This window comes from Lichenostomus cassidix, chromosome 3, assembly GCF_008360975.1.
Source record: "Lichenostomus cassidix isolate B80296 chromosome 3, HeHo_3.0, whole genome shotgun sequence".
In the NCBI taxonomy this organism is placed as follows: domain Eukaryota; kingdom Metazoa; phylum Chordata; class Aves; order Passeriformes; family Meliphagidae; genus Lichenostomus; species Lichenostomus cassidix.
Genome location: NC_139483.1, coordinates 108,917,035 through 108,934,499, shown reverse-complemented (window position 1 = coordinate 108,934,499; position 17,465 = coordinate 108,917,035). Strand labels below are relative to the sequence as shown.

At 41.6% G+C, this 17,465-nt stretch overlaps 1 protein-coding gene across 2 annotated transcripts in view; it reads left to right on the top strand.

Annotated features, from left to right (window-relative positions):
• PKHD1 (PKHD1 ciliary IPT domain containing fibrocystin/polyductin) overlaps nucleotides 1-17,203 on the top strand; it is a 233,383-nt gene extending 216,180 nt beyond the window's left edge. For both annotated transcript variants that reach the window (XM_085057091.1, XM_085057090.1), the window contains exons 62-67: nucleotides 3,616-3,751; nucleotides 4,282-4,369; nucleotides 7,960-8,067; nucleotides 11,647-11,802; nucleotides 12,316-12,450; nucleotides 16,314-17,203. In XM_085057091.1, the coding sequence (XP_084913217.1) occupies nucleotides 3,616-3,751; nucleotides 4,282-4,369; nucleotides 7,960-8,067; nucleotides 11,647-11,802; nucleotides 12,316-12,450; nucleotides 16,314-16,666 (976 nt within the window). In that variant the 3' untranslated portion in view covers nucleotides 16,667-17,203. The remainder of the gene's footprint in view (nucleotides 1-3,615; nucleotides 3,752-4,281; nucleotides 4,370-7,959; nucleotides 8,068-11,646; nucleotides 11,803-12,315; nucleotides 12,451-16,313) is intronic.
• Nucleotides 17,204-17,465: the final 262 nt, after the last annotated feature.

The window sequence follows — 17,465 nt, the reverse complement described above, 5'->3', positions numbered from 1 at the left end:
TGAGAGGGCACAGGTCTGGTTTATTTCATCATCCCATGACATCAGAACCCATTCTCACCCAAAGATGCTGAATTCCTCACAGTCCTTCCAGTGAATCTGTACCTTTGCTTTCCAAAAGCCCTCAGCTTGCCTATCCCCTGTCCTTGCTGCACCTCCCTTTCTGGAATTCCTGTCTTGAACTCACCAGCAATCTCCACCTTTACAGCCACAAACAAAAATGTCACTTTGGCTGGATCATGATTCATTTAGTCATGTTATTCCCAAAATTCTTCCCAATTTCCTTCCCCTTCCAAGGATATATTGATTTTGCAACACAAGCATTGCAGACATACCAGACAACTGTTCAATTAGTTTCAATGTTTATGTCTATTAGGAAATTAAATACTTCAGGGGCTGTTTTTTGGCACCAAGGCCAGATGACATATTTCAGCATGGCCTCATCCAAACTTCCAAGTGAGAATATTTTCTGACTGTATAAGCTCCCAGACCATTTGGGAGTTGTTCTGGACTTTGCCATTGGACCTCAAACACAGCTTGAGAGGGACTGACAGTTTAATGGTGAAGGTGATCAGGTGTCAGTGCTAAGGCTTGTTTTTGGCATAATTTAATTTTCTAGTCGACACATATTCATCAACTTTAATGGAACCTTGGCCCAGGCTCTCATCCTGATGTCCTTCCCCTTGAAGTAAATTTGTAGTAGTAATTATTTATTATTATTATTATTACCACTACCACTACTATTACTGATACTATTATTGTTGTTGTCATTATGATGACATGACATTACTATATTAGTAATGATACAATTAGATTAGATTAGATTAGATTAGATTAGATTAGATATCAGGAAGAAATTCTTGCCTGTGAGGGTGGTGAGGCCCTGGCACAGATTGTCCAGAGAAGCTGTGGCTGCCCCTGGATCCCTGGAAGTGTCCAAGGCCAGGCTGGACAGGGCTTGGAGCAATCTGGGGTAGTGGAAGGTGTACCTGCCCATGGCAGGAGGTTGGAACAAGATGATCCTTAAGGTCCCTTCCAACCCAAATGATTACAATTTATGATTTATGATTTTATGATTGTAGTTATTATTGCAACTGTAAATAAAATGAAGAATTCATTATTTCAGGGATACTTCATTTCTTCTGCCCCAAATCTCTACACCAAGTTTCTCAATCCATAACACCTTCGGCAGACCCTCCAGTTTCTATGCCCTCGAACTTCCCTGCTGCTAAAGAACAGGCACTTGCTCTCCTGTGGAGCCTCAGCCTGTTCAGCAGACACATGTTGGCACTGATGGTGATAGGATCAGGGATCCCTGGGGTCCCTGCTGCCTCAGGCACTCCCAGCAGCCTGCTGTGCCCACATTTAGAAGAGCTGCAGGGCACTGAGCATCAGACCTGCTCCCTGTCAGCAGGGAATTGTGAACCAACCTGCTCCTGCCCAGGGATGAAGGCTAAGGCAAGCTTTGCTCTGCTCATTGCTGAGCTACAAGCACACATCTACCTCCACCTCCACAGGGCAAAGCTATGCCAGGAAAGGCCTATTTTCCTCCCAGCACAAATCACCAGGGAGCAGCAGGATGCTCCTTTCTCTCCTTCCACACTGACATAGTTTTAAGGGATATAACTTGCTGTGTGCTGGGTTGTGCCCTAAGGCAGGGACTCCCTCACAGCATGAGTCAGGTTGGACCATGAGGGATATAAACACCACATTCCACGCTGTGTCAGCCAGGTTCAAATTACCCACAAAGAGACATTCATTTTTATGCTTCTGTTTTGAGTGTCCATGTCCAGTTTTGCTTTTTTCTGTTCTCTTCACTGTTATTTTACCAGAAAGTGAAAGAACAAGGGTTTTAAACTAAAAGAGGGGAGATTGAGATTAGATGTTAAGAAGAAATTCTTTACTGTGAGGGTTGCACAGGTTTCTCGGAGAATCTGAGGCTGCCCCAACCTGGAAGTGTCCAAGGCAAGGCTGGACAGGGCTTGGAGCAACCTGGGATAGTGAAAGGTGTCCCTGCCCATGGCAGGGGGTGAAACTGGATGTTCTTTAAGGTCCCTTCCAACCCAAAACATTCTATGATTGTATGATTGTATGATTGATTGTATGATTGTATGATTCTACTCACCCCAGGGAGTTAGAACTCCTTCCTAGACCTACATTTTGCACCAGCTTTCCTCTACCAACTAGCTGAGTGAAATTTTAGCATGTAGGGCCTGGGGTGTGAAGTCAGGGCATCTTTCCTGTTTGTTTTCAGTTTTAAAAAAGCTGGGGAGAGAAAGAAATTTTTGGGGGCTTACTGAAACTATGCCAAGATTCACCTAAACCTGTCTGTGCTCAGCTGCAGTCAGGGAGCTCACAGAAAACTGCAGATCTTTAGCTTGAAAATAGGAGTGACTCAGTGTGTTGTTCCTGCAGTGAGTTTTGGTCACAGAGTTGAATGCCCATTTTGGGAAGGAAGAGGGTAACAGCACCTTTTGATAGACTTGACATGAATTTCAAACCTTGAGACTTTCCCACTGGCACAAAAATACAAGGAAAAGAATCAAGATAAGAACTGAACTTTCAATTCTTGAGCTACATTTGGAGTTGCTCATCCCTGAAACTTCAGTTCATCTTTCCAGCAGCTGCAGTTCAGACCACTATTTCCCATCAGCTGAGGTATAAACAGTTTTCTCGTTTGTAATAAAGAGAAATACTCTGAAAAAACATCCACAACCATCACCCAAACTAAAAAAATGAGTTAAAAACAAGAGAAACTGAAGCTCCATATATCTTATTTTTGTAAACACCTTTAAGCAAACACTAGAGATCAATGAATAGCTTTTCTTCTTTCATTTCAAGACAATACGAAGCCTCCAACCACTTCATTGCAATTGCAGACTAGAGCATTTTACATATATATATATATATAAATTTTATATATATATATATATGAGATACTAAATGAAAGCACTGGGAGAGGGAATGAAATGATCCAGGCTCAGAATAAAGTGTTGATTTATTATTCAAATTCAAAAGCAATCTCCTGGGATTCTCCAATTTAAATTTCAGGCTTGGAAAAACCAGTGTTTTTCAAGGGGGTGTCTGTAACTGCTGTATTTCAGTCTGCAGACTTTGCAGATTGGGAAGGTGATGGAAGGAAAAAGAAATGCAGTAAAATCCTGTAAGTTCTGTGCTTGTGTAGAGGAACCAAGACTTTGTTCTTAGATGAACTTCAAGATTTTCAGTGAAATCTTTCTTCTGGACAGGGAATATTTGCAGGCTCCACTGCTCTCAGAGCACTGCAACCATGACTTTGGGGCTAAGGCATCAGGTTCATGAATCCATAAAATCCCTGTCTCTGCCCCATACCTCCAACAGGACACCAAGGATATAAAATACTTCGTTCATTTCTGAATTGCAACTGTGAACTGGGGATTGAAAAAAGCATTTTTTTATAATTTGGTACTCCTTTCTGTTTGGAATTGATGAGTGTTTCCTATTTCCATGCATGTGTCTCTCACCCAAGGCATCAAAAGACAATGAAAGGGAAAATTAGTAGGTAGAAAAGAGGAACAGAAAAGAAAATCTGGAACTTAATTTCTGATTTTTTTTTTTTCATTCCTTTGCATGTGAAAGAAATGGAAGCAGACAACATTCAGGAACATGCTTATACATGAGACCTTACAGCATCTCTGTGCAGGTGCAGCCCTCGGATGGAGAAATCGAGAAGCAGCTTCCTGTACAGCCAAAAATCATTTTTCTGGACGGAAAGGTAGAATTTACCTCCCTGTGGATGGACACTTCTGTTAATTCTGTACTATTTGATATTTTTGGCATGCACCAGGCTCTGCTCCAAGGGGCCAGCAATGGCACAGGAGGAACAGGCAGGGATTGATGCCCAGGAAGTTCCACCTGAACACAAGGAAGAACTTCTTTCCTGTGCAGTGACCAAGCACTGAACAGATTGTCCAGAGAGGGTGAGGAGTCTCCCTCACTGGAGATATTCCAGAACTGTCTGGACACAATCCTGTGCCATGTGCTCTGGGATGACCCTGCTTGAGCAGGGAGTTTGGACCAGATGAGCCACTGTGGTTCCTTCCAATCTGACCCATCCTGTGATGTGGCCTCTTCTTGAAAAGTTATGGTGAACTTTGTGACCTTTGTAACATGTGACATGCAATTGCGAACTGCCCTCAAACCAGTCATTAAAAAATTATTACTGTTCTTAAAAAGTATAAAAGCTTTCTTTGCTCTTGCTGAGGAGAGAAGATCGTAACTTTCTTCTTTTGTTTTTCCTCCCAGGGTCAAAGAGTTGACAAACTGGGTCCTCCTGCAGAGCCCTGGGTTGTGTCAGCTCATCTCAAGGACTCCACTGAGGCTGTGCTGAAAGGTTTGGATGTGTTTTCTTGTAGCAAAGGTGGAAAAGCAGTTATGCAAAATGATGGTGATAAATTTAGGATTTCTCCCTGAGAAATACTGGATTTGAAAATCAGTCTTTGGGCTGAAAACAGAAGGTTGCAGTAGGAGTTTGGTGAACTTCCCTGTCATATGCTACAGGGGAAGCAAAAAAAAAAGCTTATACAAAGTAATTTTGTGCTTTGGTACCTTAAAGGGAGTATATCCTATAGTTTGTCTTGAAAAGATATATATGGGGTCAAAAAAGATAAGAATGAAGATTTAGAAATCCTAATGCTTGATTTTCAGTTTATGTTGATTGAGAAAATTTCTGTAGGGTCCAAGACAACCAGCAAAGGATCTGGCCAACTACACACAGAAACAACTGCCTATTGTTTGCCATTAACCTATTATAATGTGAAAATTATTTTTTCACAGGAGATATAAATGTTTGCCTGGTGGTCCTCATTTATCAAATGACCTAAACTCATGAAACACACATGCAAACTTGTGGAAAACTCTAAACATGTGTGGATTTCCCTCAAGATGTCGTGAACATGCTTAGATAAAGAACCTTGTTTAATTACAGTGCTGAACCAAAAACCTGTGGATAGTCATATGCTGATAAATTAGAAAGTGAAAATAATAATGATTATAAAATTATTAATTTCATTACCAAAACATTGACATGTAAGCATGAACTGCTCATGATGAAAAGTCAGGTTCCCTACGGCAGAGAAAGTATTTTGTTCACAGCAAATCCATTTGTGTGTTATTTTTGACTTGGTAAGTTTGCATTTAGAGAAGACAAGTAGCATTTATACTGTAGATCAGAGATTCTCACCCTTTCAGACCCTGTTTCTGTTAATTAGAAATTCTTCCTACCTCAAGATAGTTCCAGGATTACAGGTTAGAAAAATCCTTTGGTCTTTTCTGCTGCTTTTCATGCCTTTTCAGGGCATGTTCCTAAACCCCTTAGGTTTAAGGACATGGCTCTAGATGAGCCACAGATTATTGGATCATCTACTGACTAAAAGTGGAAGGAAAGGAAAGGAAAGGAAAGGAAAGGAAAGGAAAGGAAAGGAAAGGAAAGGAAAGGAAAGGAAAGGAAAGGAAAGGAAAGGAAAGGAAAGGAAAGGAAAGGAAAGGAGAAAGGGGAAAGGGAAAGGGAAAGGGAGAGGGAAAAAGAGGAAAGGAAAGAGGAAAGGAAAGGAAAGGAAAGGAGGAAAGGAAGGAAAGGAAAGGAGAGGAGAGGAGAGGAGAGGAAGGAGAGGAAGGAGAGGAGAGAAGAGGAAAGGAGAGGGGGGGGGGGGGGGGGGGGGGGGGGGGGGAAGGGAAGAGAAGAGAAGAGAAGAGAAGAGAAGAGAAGAGAAGAGAAGAGAAGAGAAGAGAAGAGAAGAGAAGAGAAGAGAAGAGAAGAGAAGAGAAGAGAAGAGAAGAGAAGAGAAAGAAGAAAAAAAGCAGAGGGAAAAGAAAGAAAAGTCACCGAAGAGAAATACACTTCACATTTTTTAAAAGATACATGCATCAAATTAATAGTCAATAAACTCCAGCAAAGGAAGAGCAGCACAGTACAGATGTTCTGCATGTAATAGTTTGCTGCAGTTTTTCCTTTGACAAACATCCTTATTGCACTCATCTTTTGAAGCACATGAAAGCAGCATTTAATGGAAATGGATCCCGTCTAGCACACTGAGGCTGCTTCATCTGACAGCAGCCAAAGTGCCTCGTGGAAGGCAGTTTAGCTCCAAATTAGCTGTGCTTCTGCGTTAAATACCAGCTTGCCTGAGAGATCTTTGGGAAGACTCCCATATATATCTGTAATATTCTGAGCTTTGAAGCATATGTGCCTGAAAGCTGAGCTAGTCTCTGTTGAGAAGTACAGTACAGTACTCCAGGCTTCATCACACACTAGAAATGGCAATTATAAAGTATTTGAACACAGCTGACAAGGCCCTCTGTTAAAATCCATATTACAGTGAGTATCAGAGCCAAGAAAATCTTGGTAGTCCATGCAGATGCTGTTGTAAGGAGGATCATATGTGTAGGAGATGGATGAGCCAGCATTAGGCTGGAGCAATAAAAGAAATTTAGATTCCCACATCTCCACCAAGTCTATTCACAGTATAAATCTCTGGTTATTTATATTTCACAGCTGATCCTGGAGACTCATAATGAAATTGGTGGTTTGGTGTGCTAGATACTGCACAAAAATAGAAAAAAACTAACTGGGATATTAACAAATTAAATAATATCAGAGTCATAGAGAGGGGAAACTTTATAATTTTTATGTCTAAATAATTAATATGTAGCATGCTTTTGCCTAAGACCTTGTCTTGGGCAATTTCTGGCCATACTTCAAATTTTGCTGCCTCACCACATTGTTCAATATCCTGAACATGAGAATGGCACAGCAGAAATGTCCTGCCCACATTCAGCTTTATGTACCTTCACCTGTGCTGCTCAGCTGCCATAAAATGCCAAACCACCTGCTTCATAAAGCAAATAGTTATGACATGTCTTTCAGCAAGCAAAAGTCTGTGTTTGTGATCACTGGAGCAAGTCCAGCATCCTGAGGAAGTTCTGGCATCTCACCCCCACCTGAACCAACATTTGGAAATTTGTCAGTCTGTAGGATTTCACCCCTCTCACCCCAAGAGCCTGAATGCAGACCAGACTTGGTCAGCATCGCTCAAAGGCCAGGCTTGGCTGGTGCTCAAAGATACACACAATAAAATGGGGATCCAGTTGCAAAGTAAATTGTAACTTCTAAAAAGAGCCTACAGAAATAACAACCATGGCAAGGGCAAATGTTGGGTCAGAATGCATTCCCTGATAGTTAACAACAAGAGGTAAAGTGATGGAGGAACTCTATCTCCTGGGTTTCATTTTAATGCTCCCCATGGAGTTTCCCCCTGCCAGGTTTCCAGCCGACAGTGTCTCCTGTACTGTCTCAGGGCAGTCATCACAGACATTTTTCATGGCTAAATACCTTCCAAAGCATCTGAGAGCTGGAGAAAAATTCCGAGAGATTTAACAATAGGGTGAGAGGGAATATGCCCCAAAAATAAGGTGAAACACCTACAAATCAGAAAAGAATTGAAGATTCAGCTTCTCCCTTAGTTACAGTGGTTAACTCCTTGAAACCATCCATTTAGGACAGAAAATAGTCTCTCATTATCACTCTCCTAACTGTGGTGAAGCACTTAGTCACACAAGACATGACTTAAATAAAAAAATGAGCATTTGGAACTTTCCAGTGCATCTCTGTAGCTCCTGTTACCTTTGTTTGATCCCTTTAACAATTATATTCACATTACACCCCCATGACACACAGTAAATACCACTTTACAATGAGCTGAAATAAGCAATACTAGAAGCTGAAGTTCCCCAGTCCCTAAGGAATTTGTTTTCCAAGTATCTCTGTGTGAAATTTCTGGGGTTTGACACAATGTTTATGATTTGGATGGACAATGAATTTAGGATTTCTGAGGTCCCTTTAAGTCACAAGGATCCTCTGAGGTCCCTAAGTGGCACTTACCTGCATGCTGTTAATTGCAATATGATTTTTTTCTGACTCTCCAGGGCTCACTCAAGTGCAGGTCATAGATGGTTGTGCAACCTTTTCCAATCTGGCTGTCTCCACCTCAGGGACAAACTGGAGACTTGTGTTCACTGTCACATCACCTCCAGGTAAGCTCCATATTCTGTATATTTTTTGATCTGGTAAAATCAAAGCCCTACAGGTGGCTTGAATTTATAAAAAAGGAGTTAAACTTTGCTTGAATGGGTGGAGCAATGCCAAACCTTTAAATAGCCTGAGTTCTGTTCCACGTCCAAGTTGGCATTCCCCAGCAGCAGGAGAGCTGGGTGATTCCTGTGCTATTCAGGCAATCTGATGAATTAGTACAGAGAAGTATTGTCAGAAAGAGGTGTCTCTTTCTCCCTGCATTCCCTAGTTTGTATCCCAAGAACTTTTTCCTACAAACTGAGACCTCTCATTCCTTCTTTTTTCCTCTTGTTTATATTGAGAAAATTTCCATCTCTGCTCCTGGTTATTTTCACAGTGCCTTTTCCTGACTGCTTGCCTGCACCTGGCTACCTTTATAGGTGGTTATGCACATTCAGAGCATGACTCCAGGACTGGGCTCTGCCAGGGGTCTCCTGAGAGCTTATGGAGATGATGTTGGCACCTTCAGGATCACACAACCTGCACGAGGCCTCTGAGCAGCTCAGTAATGAGGAGGCAGGTGTGGTTATGAGTCCTTGGAAATGCCAGCTGAGGGGGACACTGGGGACAAGGCACCATGTGAGCTCTGCCTTGTAAAATCCTCAAGGTGTCTGCACAAGAGAAGCACCTCTGCAACTGTTTGGGGGCCTGAATTTACCTCTAAATCTGGTTCTGAGGGTGAACAGAGGTCCAAGTGTTGGTTTCTTGTCTCAGGATGGCTGCTGAGACAAGTCTATGGAGAAGCAGGAACAAGACTGGCATGCAGCCTGAGGCCATATTAAAATATAGATGTTGTAAAATCATCTGTAAAATATTCTGGCATGTCATCCATCCATCTATCTATCTATCTATCTATCTATCTATCTATCTATCATCTATCTATCCATCCATCCATCCATCCATCCATCTTTATATATAGATATATATGCAGGGATATCTCCCTAGATAGATATCACTGTAGATGACATAGATATATTATCTATCTATCTATCTATCTGATCTATCTCTCACGTTGTGCCTCAGCCAGAAAAAAACAGAGGGAACAAATACATCTGGCTGGTGAAGTGGCCAAGTGGAAGTGGCTGATGCAAAAATCTGAGCAAAAAAAATTAGAAGAGGTTTGCAAACATTTAGACTGCCACAAGTAGCTCATCCAAATTCAGGGCTACCCATGGCTTGGCAAAGAGAGAATTGGGGTGCAGGGAGTACTTGGAGGTGGGCCTTTCAAGGGAGGATTTTTGTATGTTTTGAGATACCAAATACGTGCAACTCCCACTATCTTCAGTTCAGTTAGAGCAGGTGGAAAGTCAGCATCTCACAGAATCTGACTCTTTATGCTGGAAGCAGAGCTTAATGCATTTTGAAACGTATTCCAAGGAAATCCCAACATCTTTTTTCTAAGCAAAGTCCAAACAGAGATCCCTTTTCTGAAATATTTAGCCATCAGGGAGTTACTAAGAATTAATAATGGAATTACAGAATGGTTTGGGTTGGAAGAGATCTTCAAGATTATTGAGTTTCAACTCCCCTGCCTTGGGAAGGAACACCTTTCACTGGACCAGGATGCTCAGACCCTCACCCAGTCTGATCTTGAACACTTCCAGGGATGGGGCAGTCACAGCTTCTCTGGGCAACCTGTGCCAGTGCTTAACATATAATTTAAATCTGCCCTCTTTCAGTTTAAAGCCATTCCCCTATGAAGGATGTTTAGAGGTAACAATGTTAGCAGGCAGATGATGCACTTATTCAGGTATCACCTGTGTAAATCAGATTATTGCACATTTTTGACATGCTTTGCAAAAGTACACACCAAAGAAACAATCCCCTTTGCTTTTTGTAATTGGAAATCATGCTGGAGACAACATAAATGCTTTTACACTGCCAGATTCTTACTGAAGAGATTTACTTTTTTTGTTTGAGATAAACAAACCAAAATTAAACAGTCAAATAGTAGATGTTTGGGACACATCTTCGTGATCCAGTTGCTCTGGCATAATTTACTGTTTGGAGACAGCTCAGGAGGTGCAGCTGATGTTGAATGCAATAATCCCAAATGTTGTAGTGGTAGTTCCTGGGGAGAGCAGGCTATTCATAGCACCACTGCATAGTCTTGCTCCTTGTTTTACAATAATATTCCCCTCACTGATATGGATCCCAATGGGTTTGATACATCCACTTTCCATTTAAACCAGCAGCATCCTACTCACGAACTATTAGAGTAGTGCAAAACACCTTTAAACACCTGTCTGTTTAAAGTCCTTGATACCTGGGAGATTTCTCCTCTCAGCTGAAGTTCATATGTGTTTGTACCTGCAGGCAGATTTCTCCCAATTGGAACATGCTTCCCACATTGTTCTGATGAACATTGTTCAGGTGGACAACACTGACACAAATCTAATTAGTTTCTGCTAAAAGTACTTACAGCTACTTACTCTGGTCTCCAAGCCTCCATCTGACAGCGTTTCTGATTTTTTTTAAATGAATTGATGAAAAAAAGCCTTTTATATTTTTATTAAAAGTGGAACTCAAGTAAAAGGAATATCCATCGATCAAAATGATTAGAACTGTGGGGTTAGGACCAATGATGAGTCAGGTTGTAAGACAGATAATGAGTGGATATTCTAATCCACATCCTTCAGGTTGGTCTACAGAGAGTACCAGGGCCAGTTTTCCTAAACTCCTGTCCTAGCCCAGCACATCTGCATTTAGAATTTGTTTTGGAAATAATAAGGAACTAAAGCTCTATTTCAAAAGGGCAGTGCTAAACATCTTCCAGTACTTGAAACTCAGATGTTGAGACCAAATGAATTCCTAAACCCAGAAACTAGGAGCAGTGCCTGCTTTGATTCTGCCATTTACAGAAAACTTTAGGATCTCTGGGTGAAGAGCATTACCTAAAGCTTCTGTCTTCCAAGAGACTAATATTTACTGTGTAACAGTAGGGACACTGACATTTTTTATTTATGATGCTCATTATCAACATGGTGGAAAATATTAACAAGTTCACTGAGAGCTTTCTGCATCATGGATTTAATCTTCATGCTGGCGACTGTTTCTGAGTTCCCCCTAGTTTATATTGATAAGATTCAGGTATAGCCTGTAAAAAATCTAAGAACTGTCTTATCAAAACCAGTTTCTCTGTCTGGTAGAGAATGTGCATATTTTCCAGAGGGACCTGATCTGTTTGGCCTCAGAAGCAGATGCTTTGTGAACACATTTTCTGGGATTTGCATCAGTTAGAAAAATTCATGGAGGAAATATTAAATATCGTGGAATGCAAAGAAGTTGCTTATGCTTCAGAAAGCACTGAAAGCTTGAAACTTAGCTTGCAGAAATATTGTTACACTTTTGGGTTGTCCTGGTAGTCAGTCCTAAATAAATATTGTCCATTACTGTTGGATCTGCCTGGAGAGAGATGGATTTAAGGTCCCTGAATGCATCTTTAACAGTGGCATCCCTGTTGAACTGTTTTAGGGTGGTGTTTTAGCTGAGAAATCAGTGTTGTTGCTTTTGTAAATAAACTGACTGCTTTAAATTCTCAGGGGCAAAGTTCAGTGTGCTGTCCCAGCCATTTGCCACCTTCCCTGTGCCCATGAGAGCCAAGGCCAGCATCATCCTCGTTGTCATCCTGGGCTCAGCAGCATCTGCATTCACCATTGTTCTTTCATTCTGCTGGTTCAGGAAGAGCAAAAGCAACAGTAAGTTGGAAATATCCACAACAATTTATACTTGCAGACTCCTTATTTTATTTAGCAAATCCCCAGGGCTGCCACAATGGGTTTCAGACAATAGAACTCAGAAAAAGCTCTGAGTCATTCAGTAATTAGAATATAGTTTGTAGTTAGTGCTGGGACAAGATTTGGGCTTCAATAATCAATGTGAGTCTCTTCCAACCCAGAATGTTGTCTAATTCTATGATAGCTCAAGGTTATACAGTTTTATGCCTATAAAAGATGTCTGAGTCCAGAAAGATATTACAAAAGTTTCTTCATGGAAAGGGTTGTCCAGCATTGGAATAGGCTGCCCAGGGCAGTGGTGGAGTCACTATCCCTGGAAGTGTTCAAAAGGTGCCCATGGCATTTGGTGGGATATATATATTCAAGCAATATTTAACTATATATTCAAGAATATATTCGATTTTTGCTTGAATTAATAATTTCTGCTGAGCAGAGAATGTACTGAGGGTGATGTGACTGTGTGTTTCATTGCAGAAACGGGGACTGAACGGCCTGATGTACCACAGGACAGCACCAAGAGACCCAGAAAACAAGCACAGCCTCCTGCAACTCCCACCAAGCCTTGCTACAATCAGGGAGAAAATAAAAGTGGAGTGCCTGTAGCAGGAGGTGAGACTGAAATTCATAAATGGTTGAACAACAAAAGAGTCAGTTTATGTCTTTTAACATGTTAAGGCATTCCCAGGGTGTCCAGGGAAGTCACGGAGTCACCATCACTGGAAGTGTTCAAAAAATGCATGGGATGTGACAGCTGGGGGGAGGTTTAGTGGTGAATACAGTGGTGCTGGGCTGGTGGTTGGACTCAATGTTGGACTAAAAGTTTTTTTCTAACTTTAATGATTCTGTGGTTCTATAGATTTGTATAGGACCAATGGCACAGTTCTCAGGAGGTCCATCTCTTTATTGTCTCCTCTTTCTCCTCCTTGGTGTTTTTCTATTTGTCATTTAATCTCCTTTAATACAGACGGAGTGAATTCCCAGCGACACTGAAGGCAGCATCATGATCCGTTTTTGGCTCATGCAGTGATTTTTGGGGTGTCCTGAGCAGGGACAGGGCCTGGATTTCAGTGAACCTTGTGGGTCCCATCCCCACAATTCAGGATATTCTATGATTCAACGAGTCCATGATTTCTCCTAGTGTTTTTGTGGTAGGGCAGTGACCAACACTCCTGGTATCCCCAGCATGCCTGGAGGAGCAGGATTCCTCCCAGATCAAAAGCTCTGGACAAGTTTACAGGCCATGAAGGACTGCACTGAGTTACACTGGAGGTAAAAGAACCCCACCCAGGGCTCATTTGTAGGATGTCTGTGAGTCCAACCCAGCAACCCAAAGCAGCTCCATCCCCACCCACCCCACTCTGTCCCACTTCACTCCCCACGGGCCTGCCACAAACAACCCTTTCCAGCACACCTCCTCGAGTCTCATCCTTTCATCATCTGCTGATCAAACCCGACTCCTTCTGAGGTCACAGGAAAGCAGACAGCCCCGGGGGCATGAGGCTGGCAGCACAAAGAACTGGCTTCCCTCTCTGCAAGTGTGAAATGTTCTTACCGTAGTCGAGGGCTTTTTTTTTATCTCACCTGCCAACAGCACAGATCTAAGGGCATTCGGATAACCCTGCTGAACCCCCATTTACTCTGTTTTGGGAGTTTCTTTTCCCTCCTTCTTACCGAAGCCTGTGGATTACATAAGAGGCAGGAAGAGCAGAGCTGGAGTTTTATCTCCTTTTAATTAGCGTCTATCACAAAAGCAGAGGGAGAGAGAGAAGCAGAGAGGAAATTCTGCAGTTTATGTGTTTTGATATTTGCCGTACTCCTCCAAAACACAGCATTCAGCTGTGTGCCTTAGGACACATATCTGCTATAAATTCATTTTTTATCTAATTTGTCTGAGATCTAAGCTTCCTGTGGAGGTCTGAGATCAAAGCATCTGATTCTGTCTGATGTTGGCTCTGACACATAATGCGTGCTGACTTAGTTCTGTCTATAAACTCGCAGTGGGAGGCTGCCACTCTCCCTTGGCACCTTTACATAGTGAACTTTCATTTTGGCTGGGGAGGCTGACAGGTACAGCGTTGATTGGAGCCGTCGTGTAAATAATTCATGGAGAGATTTTTTTTGTCAGAAAAAGGCAATCCAGCCACTTAAAGTCTTTTAGGAATAGTTGCAAGACAAAAAGATTCCCCAATATGTTCAAATCTAAACAAGGATAACAATATCTTAAGTGAATTTAATACATATGACTTGGAAGTGTCTAATGTTTGATTCCCCCTTATTTAAAGTGCTGTTGGTTTTAGAGAGAGAGAGAGCGAGAGAAGAAATCAAAGCTGCTCTCTTTTTGTTTAGTTTCTGCTTTGTAGCTCTTCCCTCATAAGAAATACTGCTTTTCTAACACAATTAAGTGTTCAGGGCCTTTATTTATTAATCACCACAGTAAGACTTGCAAAACAGAGCTTTTCTCTTTGGTAGCTGCTTGTAGAGTGCAAAGTCCAGTGGATCAGAGGCCCTGGATGTTGTGCCAAATTAGCAGCTGAGGATGAAGATGAGGAAGAAACCAGGGAGAAGGCATCAAGATATTGCCTTGCCTCACCTTGGTCTAACAAGAAAAATCTCCTTAGCTTCTCATAATTATGTCTCTCTTGAATTAAAGAACTTTTGATGGACTAAGGCAGTTAACAAAACACACCTGGAGGTGGAGGAACATACTGTTTCTTTTTGCTTTTTGCAATTTATTCTGGTGGTTCAACAGAGAGCTTGTATCCTCCTACATTTCCAAGCTTCAATTTTCTGTCCTTTTCTTAAACCTTTTAAGAAAGATACCTGATGGATTCTTATTCTGAACTCCTTGTATGCCTTCAGCCAGAAATCCTTGTTGTATTTCAGAAGATGTTATCCCAATCTGCAAATTGAGTCTCCCCCTCTAGCTCCTAGGTTGCTCAGATCACCTCTTCCTTCTTCCCTTCTACCAGGTTGCCATTTTTTCCTTGTTTTACAAAATTTCATCAGAATCTATTTCAGTTTTAATTACAAATCACCAGTGGAAACAGTGAATATCTTCCATTTCACTGGTAGTGTCTGGTACTGCCAGGCATCCCTGAGAATTATTTTCCATACATAATTGCTGCCTGAGCTCTGTTAGCTGGTACTTAATCCAGTTAATCATGTGCTTTAATGATATTGAATAGTTTGTATTTTAAAAAATCCCAGGAATCTCAGAGCAGTACTTCCTCCTTGAAACTGCTTCTATCCAGAAAACTTGTAGCCTCCTCCATTGATTCAAACTTGTTTGAAAAAACCTATTTCCACCGTTGAAAATGGCACCTTTGAAGATGAGAGAGTCAATAAATCTCCAGAACTAACATGAAGCTTTGGTATAGGAGATCATGACCTTATTATCTTGTTTATGTGTCTAAAGAAGAAAATTGAACCTGATGATGTATGGAATTTGTACCTTAAGCCAGCCAAACACCTAAAGTTAAAGCCAACTTAAGAAGGAAAAGTGCTAAACACAATAATATATCTGACTGCTGAAATTTTAGTTACAACTTTCCGGTGGATTTCCAAGAGATGCAACCCTGAAATTTAAATTTATGTGTGTACAAGTTGAAAAAACTGGCAACACCCTTTAACAGGAAAAATGAGTTCAAGCATGAAGTCATTGTCAGGGCTGTCAGAGTTCAAGGAGTGTCTGGAAAACCTTTCTGTTTCCAATCTGAGACATTCTATGATTCAGCAAATGTAGTTTCAGTTCATGAATTACAGAAAACGTAGAAAAGAATGAATCTGAGCAAAAGGTCTGAGCAGCCATGAGGCTGAATGTCACAGGCTGTTAAGGGTTAAACTGGAAGGACAAACCTAAAACATCAGAAGCTGTAACAACACATTTTGTGGTATTATTTGTGCTAAGGACTACAATGTGTGTTGATAAATGGACTAAAAAAGCTGATTTTGTCCACTAACACGTGAGACATTAACTAGGACTAGTTCTGAACGTGGAACAAGTATTAATGGGTTGGCTCTAGGCTGACATAATTTTTTTTGCAGGGGAAGGGAGACGACTACAAGAATATTATGAATGTTTTTAGAGGCTACATGATGCTAAAAATGAGGCCGCCAATCATGAGCAACTCTGTCATCTCAGAAGACATCTGCTATGTCACTACAAGTTGCTATCCCAGGTTGCTCCAAGCCCCATCCAACATTTCCAGGGATGGGACAGCCACAGCTTCTCTGGTCAGCCTGTAGTAGAGCCTCACCACCCTCACAGGGAAGAATTCCTTCCTAATATCCAATCTAAATCTCTCCTTCTCAGTTTAAAACTTCCCCCTTGTCCTATCACTGTCTGCCCATGTAAAATGGAGAAAAAAATTAATTTATGTCTTTAACACACAGTAAAGGCATAGAAGGATAAAGTATATGAAGGTGGGAATCTTATAATCATTGCAAAGAACAAACAAGTCTTGCTTTCACAGATCTGGAAGGAGCTGGAGCAGTGGGAGCTGCTATGGGACAGGCAAAGGAGCTGAACCTGCAACCCCATGAAGCCAAGTCAGCGAGAAAGCTGAGCACTGTCCAGCCCAAGGCAGGTGACAGACACACCTTTCCACCAGCCAGGAAGAGTGACAACCACCAACAGCCACGTGGAGCAACATCTCCTGGTGACTCTGTGGAGCTTCAGCAGCCAACAGCCCCAGGGTGCTCCAGCCAGAAGGAACTGCCCCAGCCTTCATCTGGGTACAACCAGGAAAGAGAGGAGCCTGAAAGGATGCCCCAACACCAGAATGATGTCAGGGAGTGTGTGGCCATGGTGGCAGCAGAGGGGTAAAGCAGTGATGGGAGGGATGAACCACTGCAGTCCCTGTGGGGCTGAGCTGTTTGCCTCTGTGCTCAGGGAAAACCATGCAGGGATTGGGATGGAGAACCACATGGGCACATTTACAAATGAACCTGCTGGGAGACCCTTTGGTGTTGACCTTTCTTAGCTTCCAGAATGGGGTGGGTGCATCCAAACTGCCCTTTTAGAATAGTTCTCCTGACTCCTCCAAAACTCACTCCATGGGTTGTTTTGGGGGGTGCTTCATGGATCAGCTTTGAAATTGTGCTCAAAATAAATCAGGGATTAGCCTAGCAACTCAATGGGGTTTCTGACACTACAATATTCTAGCATGGATGTAGTTTCAGTGTCAAGAGCATTGCTGGTAAGTATGCATACATGTAAATATATAGAAATTTTCCCATTTCTTCCAGCCATGTTTTTAGTTTTATTCAAAGAACCTCTGTATGCACCCTAATGTTTTCCTTTTTTTTCATTTATTCAACTTCCATTGTGGCTTGAATAAGTACTCTTTACTTAAACCTGTGTGTTTGTTTTCTTCCTTTTCTATTTAATTAAAGTATTTTACTGAGTAAATCTTCACCATGGCATTGTTTTCTGACACCTTTAAATCACTGGCTTGTTATGAACACTGTTTTTATGTTTATATTTATGTTATCTTTATGGATAAAAATAATAATGCTGATATTCTTCAGTTGCTCAGGGAATTCCTCTGTGCTTTGCTTTACTGAGCTGGAAGATGAGGAACTTTATTATGCCCTCTCTGTACCATGAAATTCTTGGTTGCAAG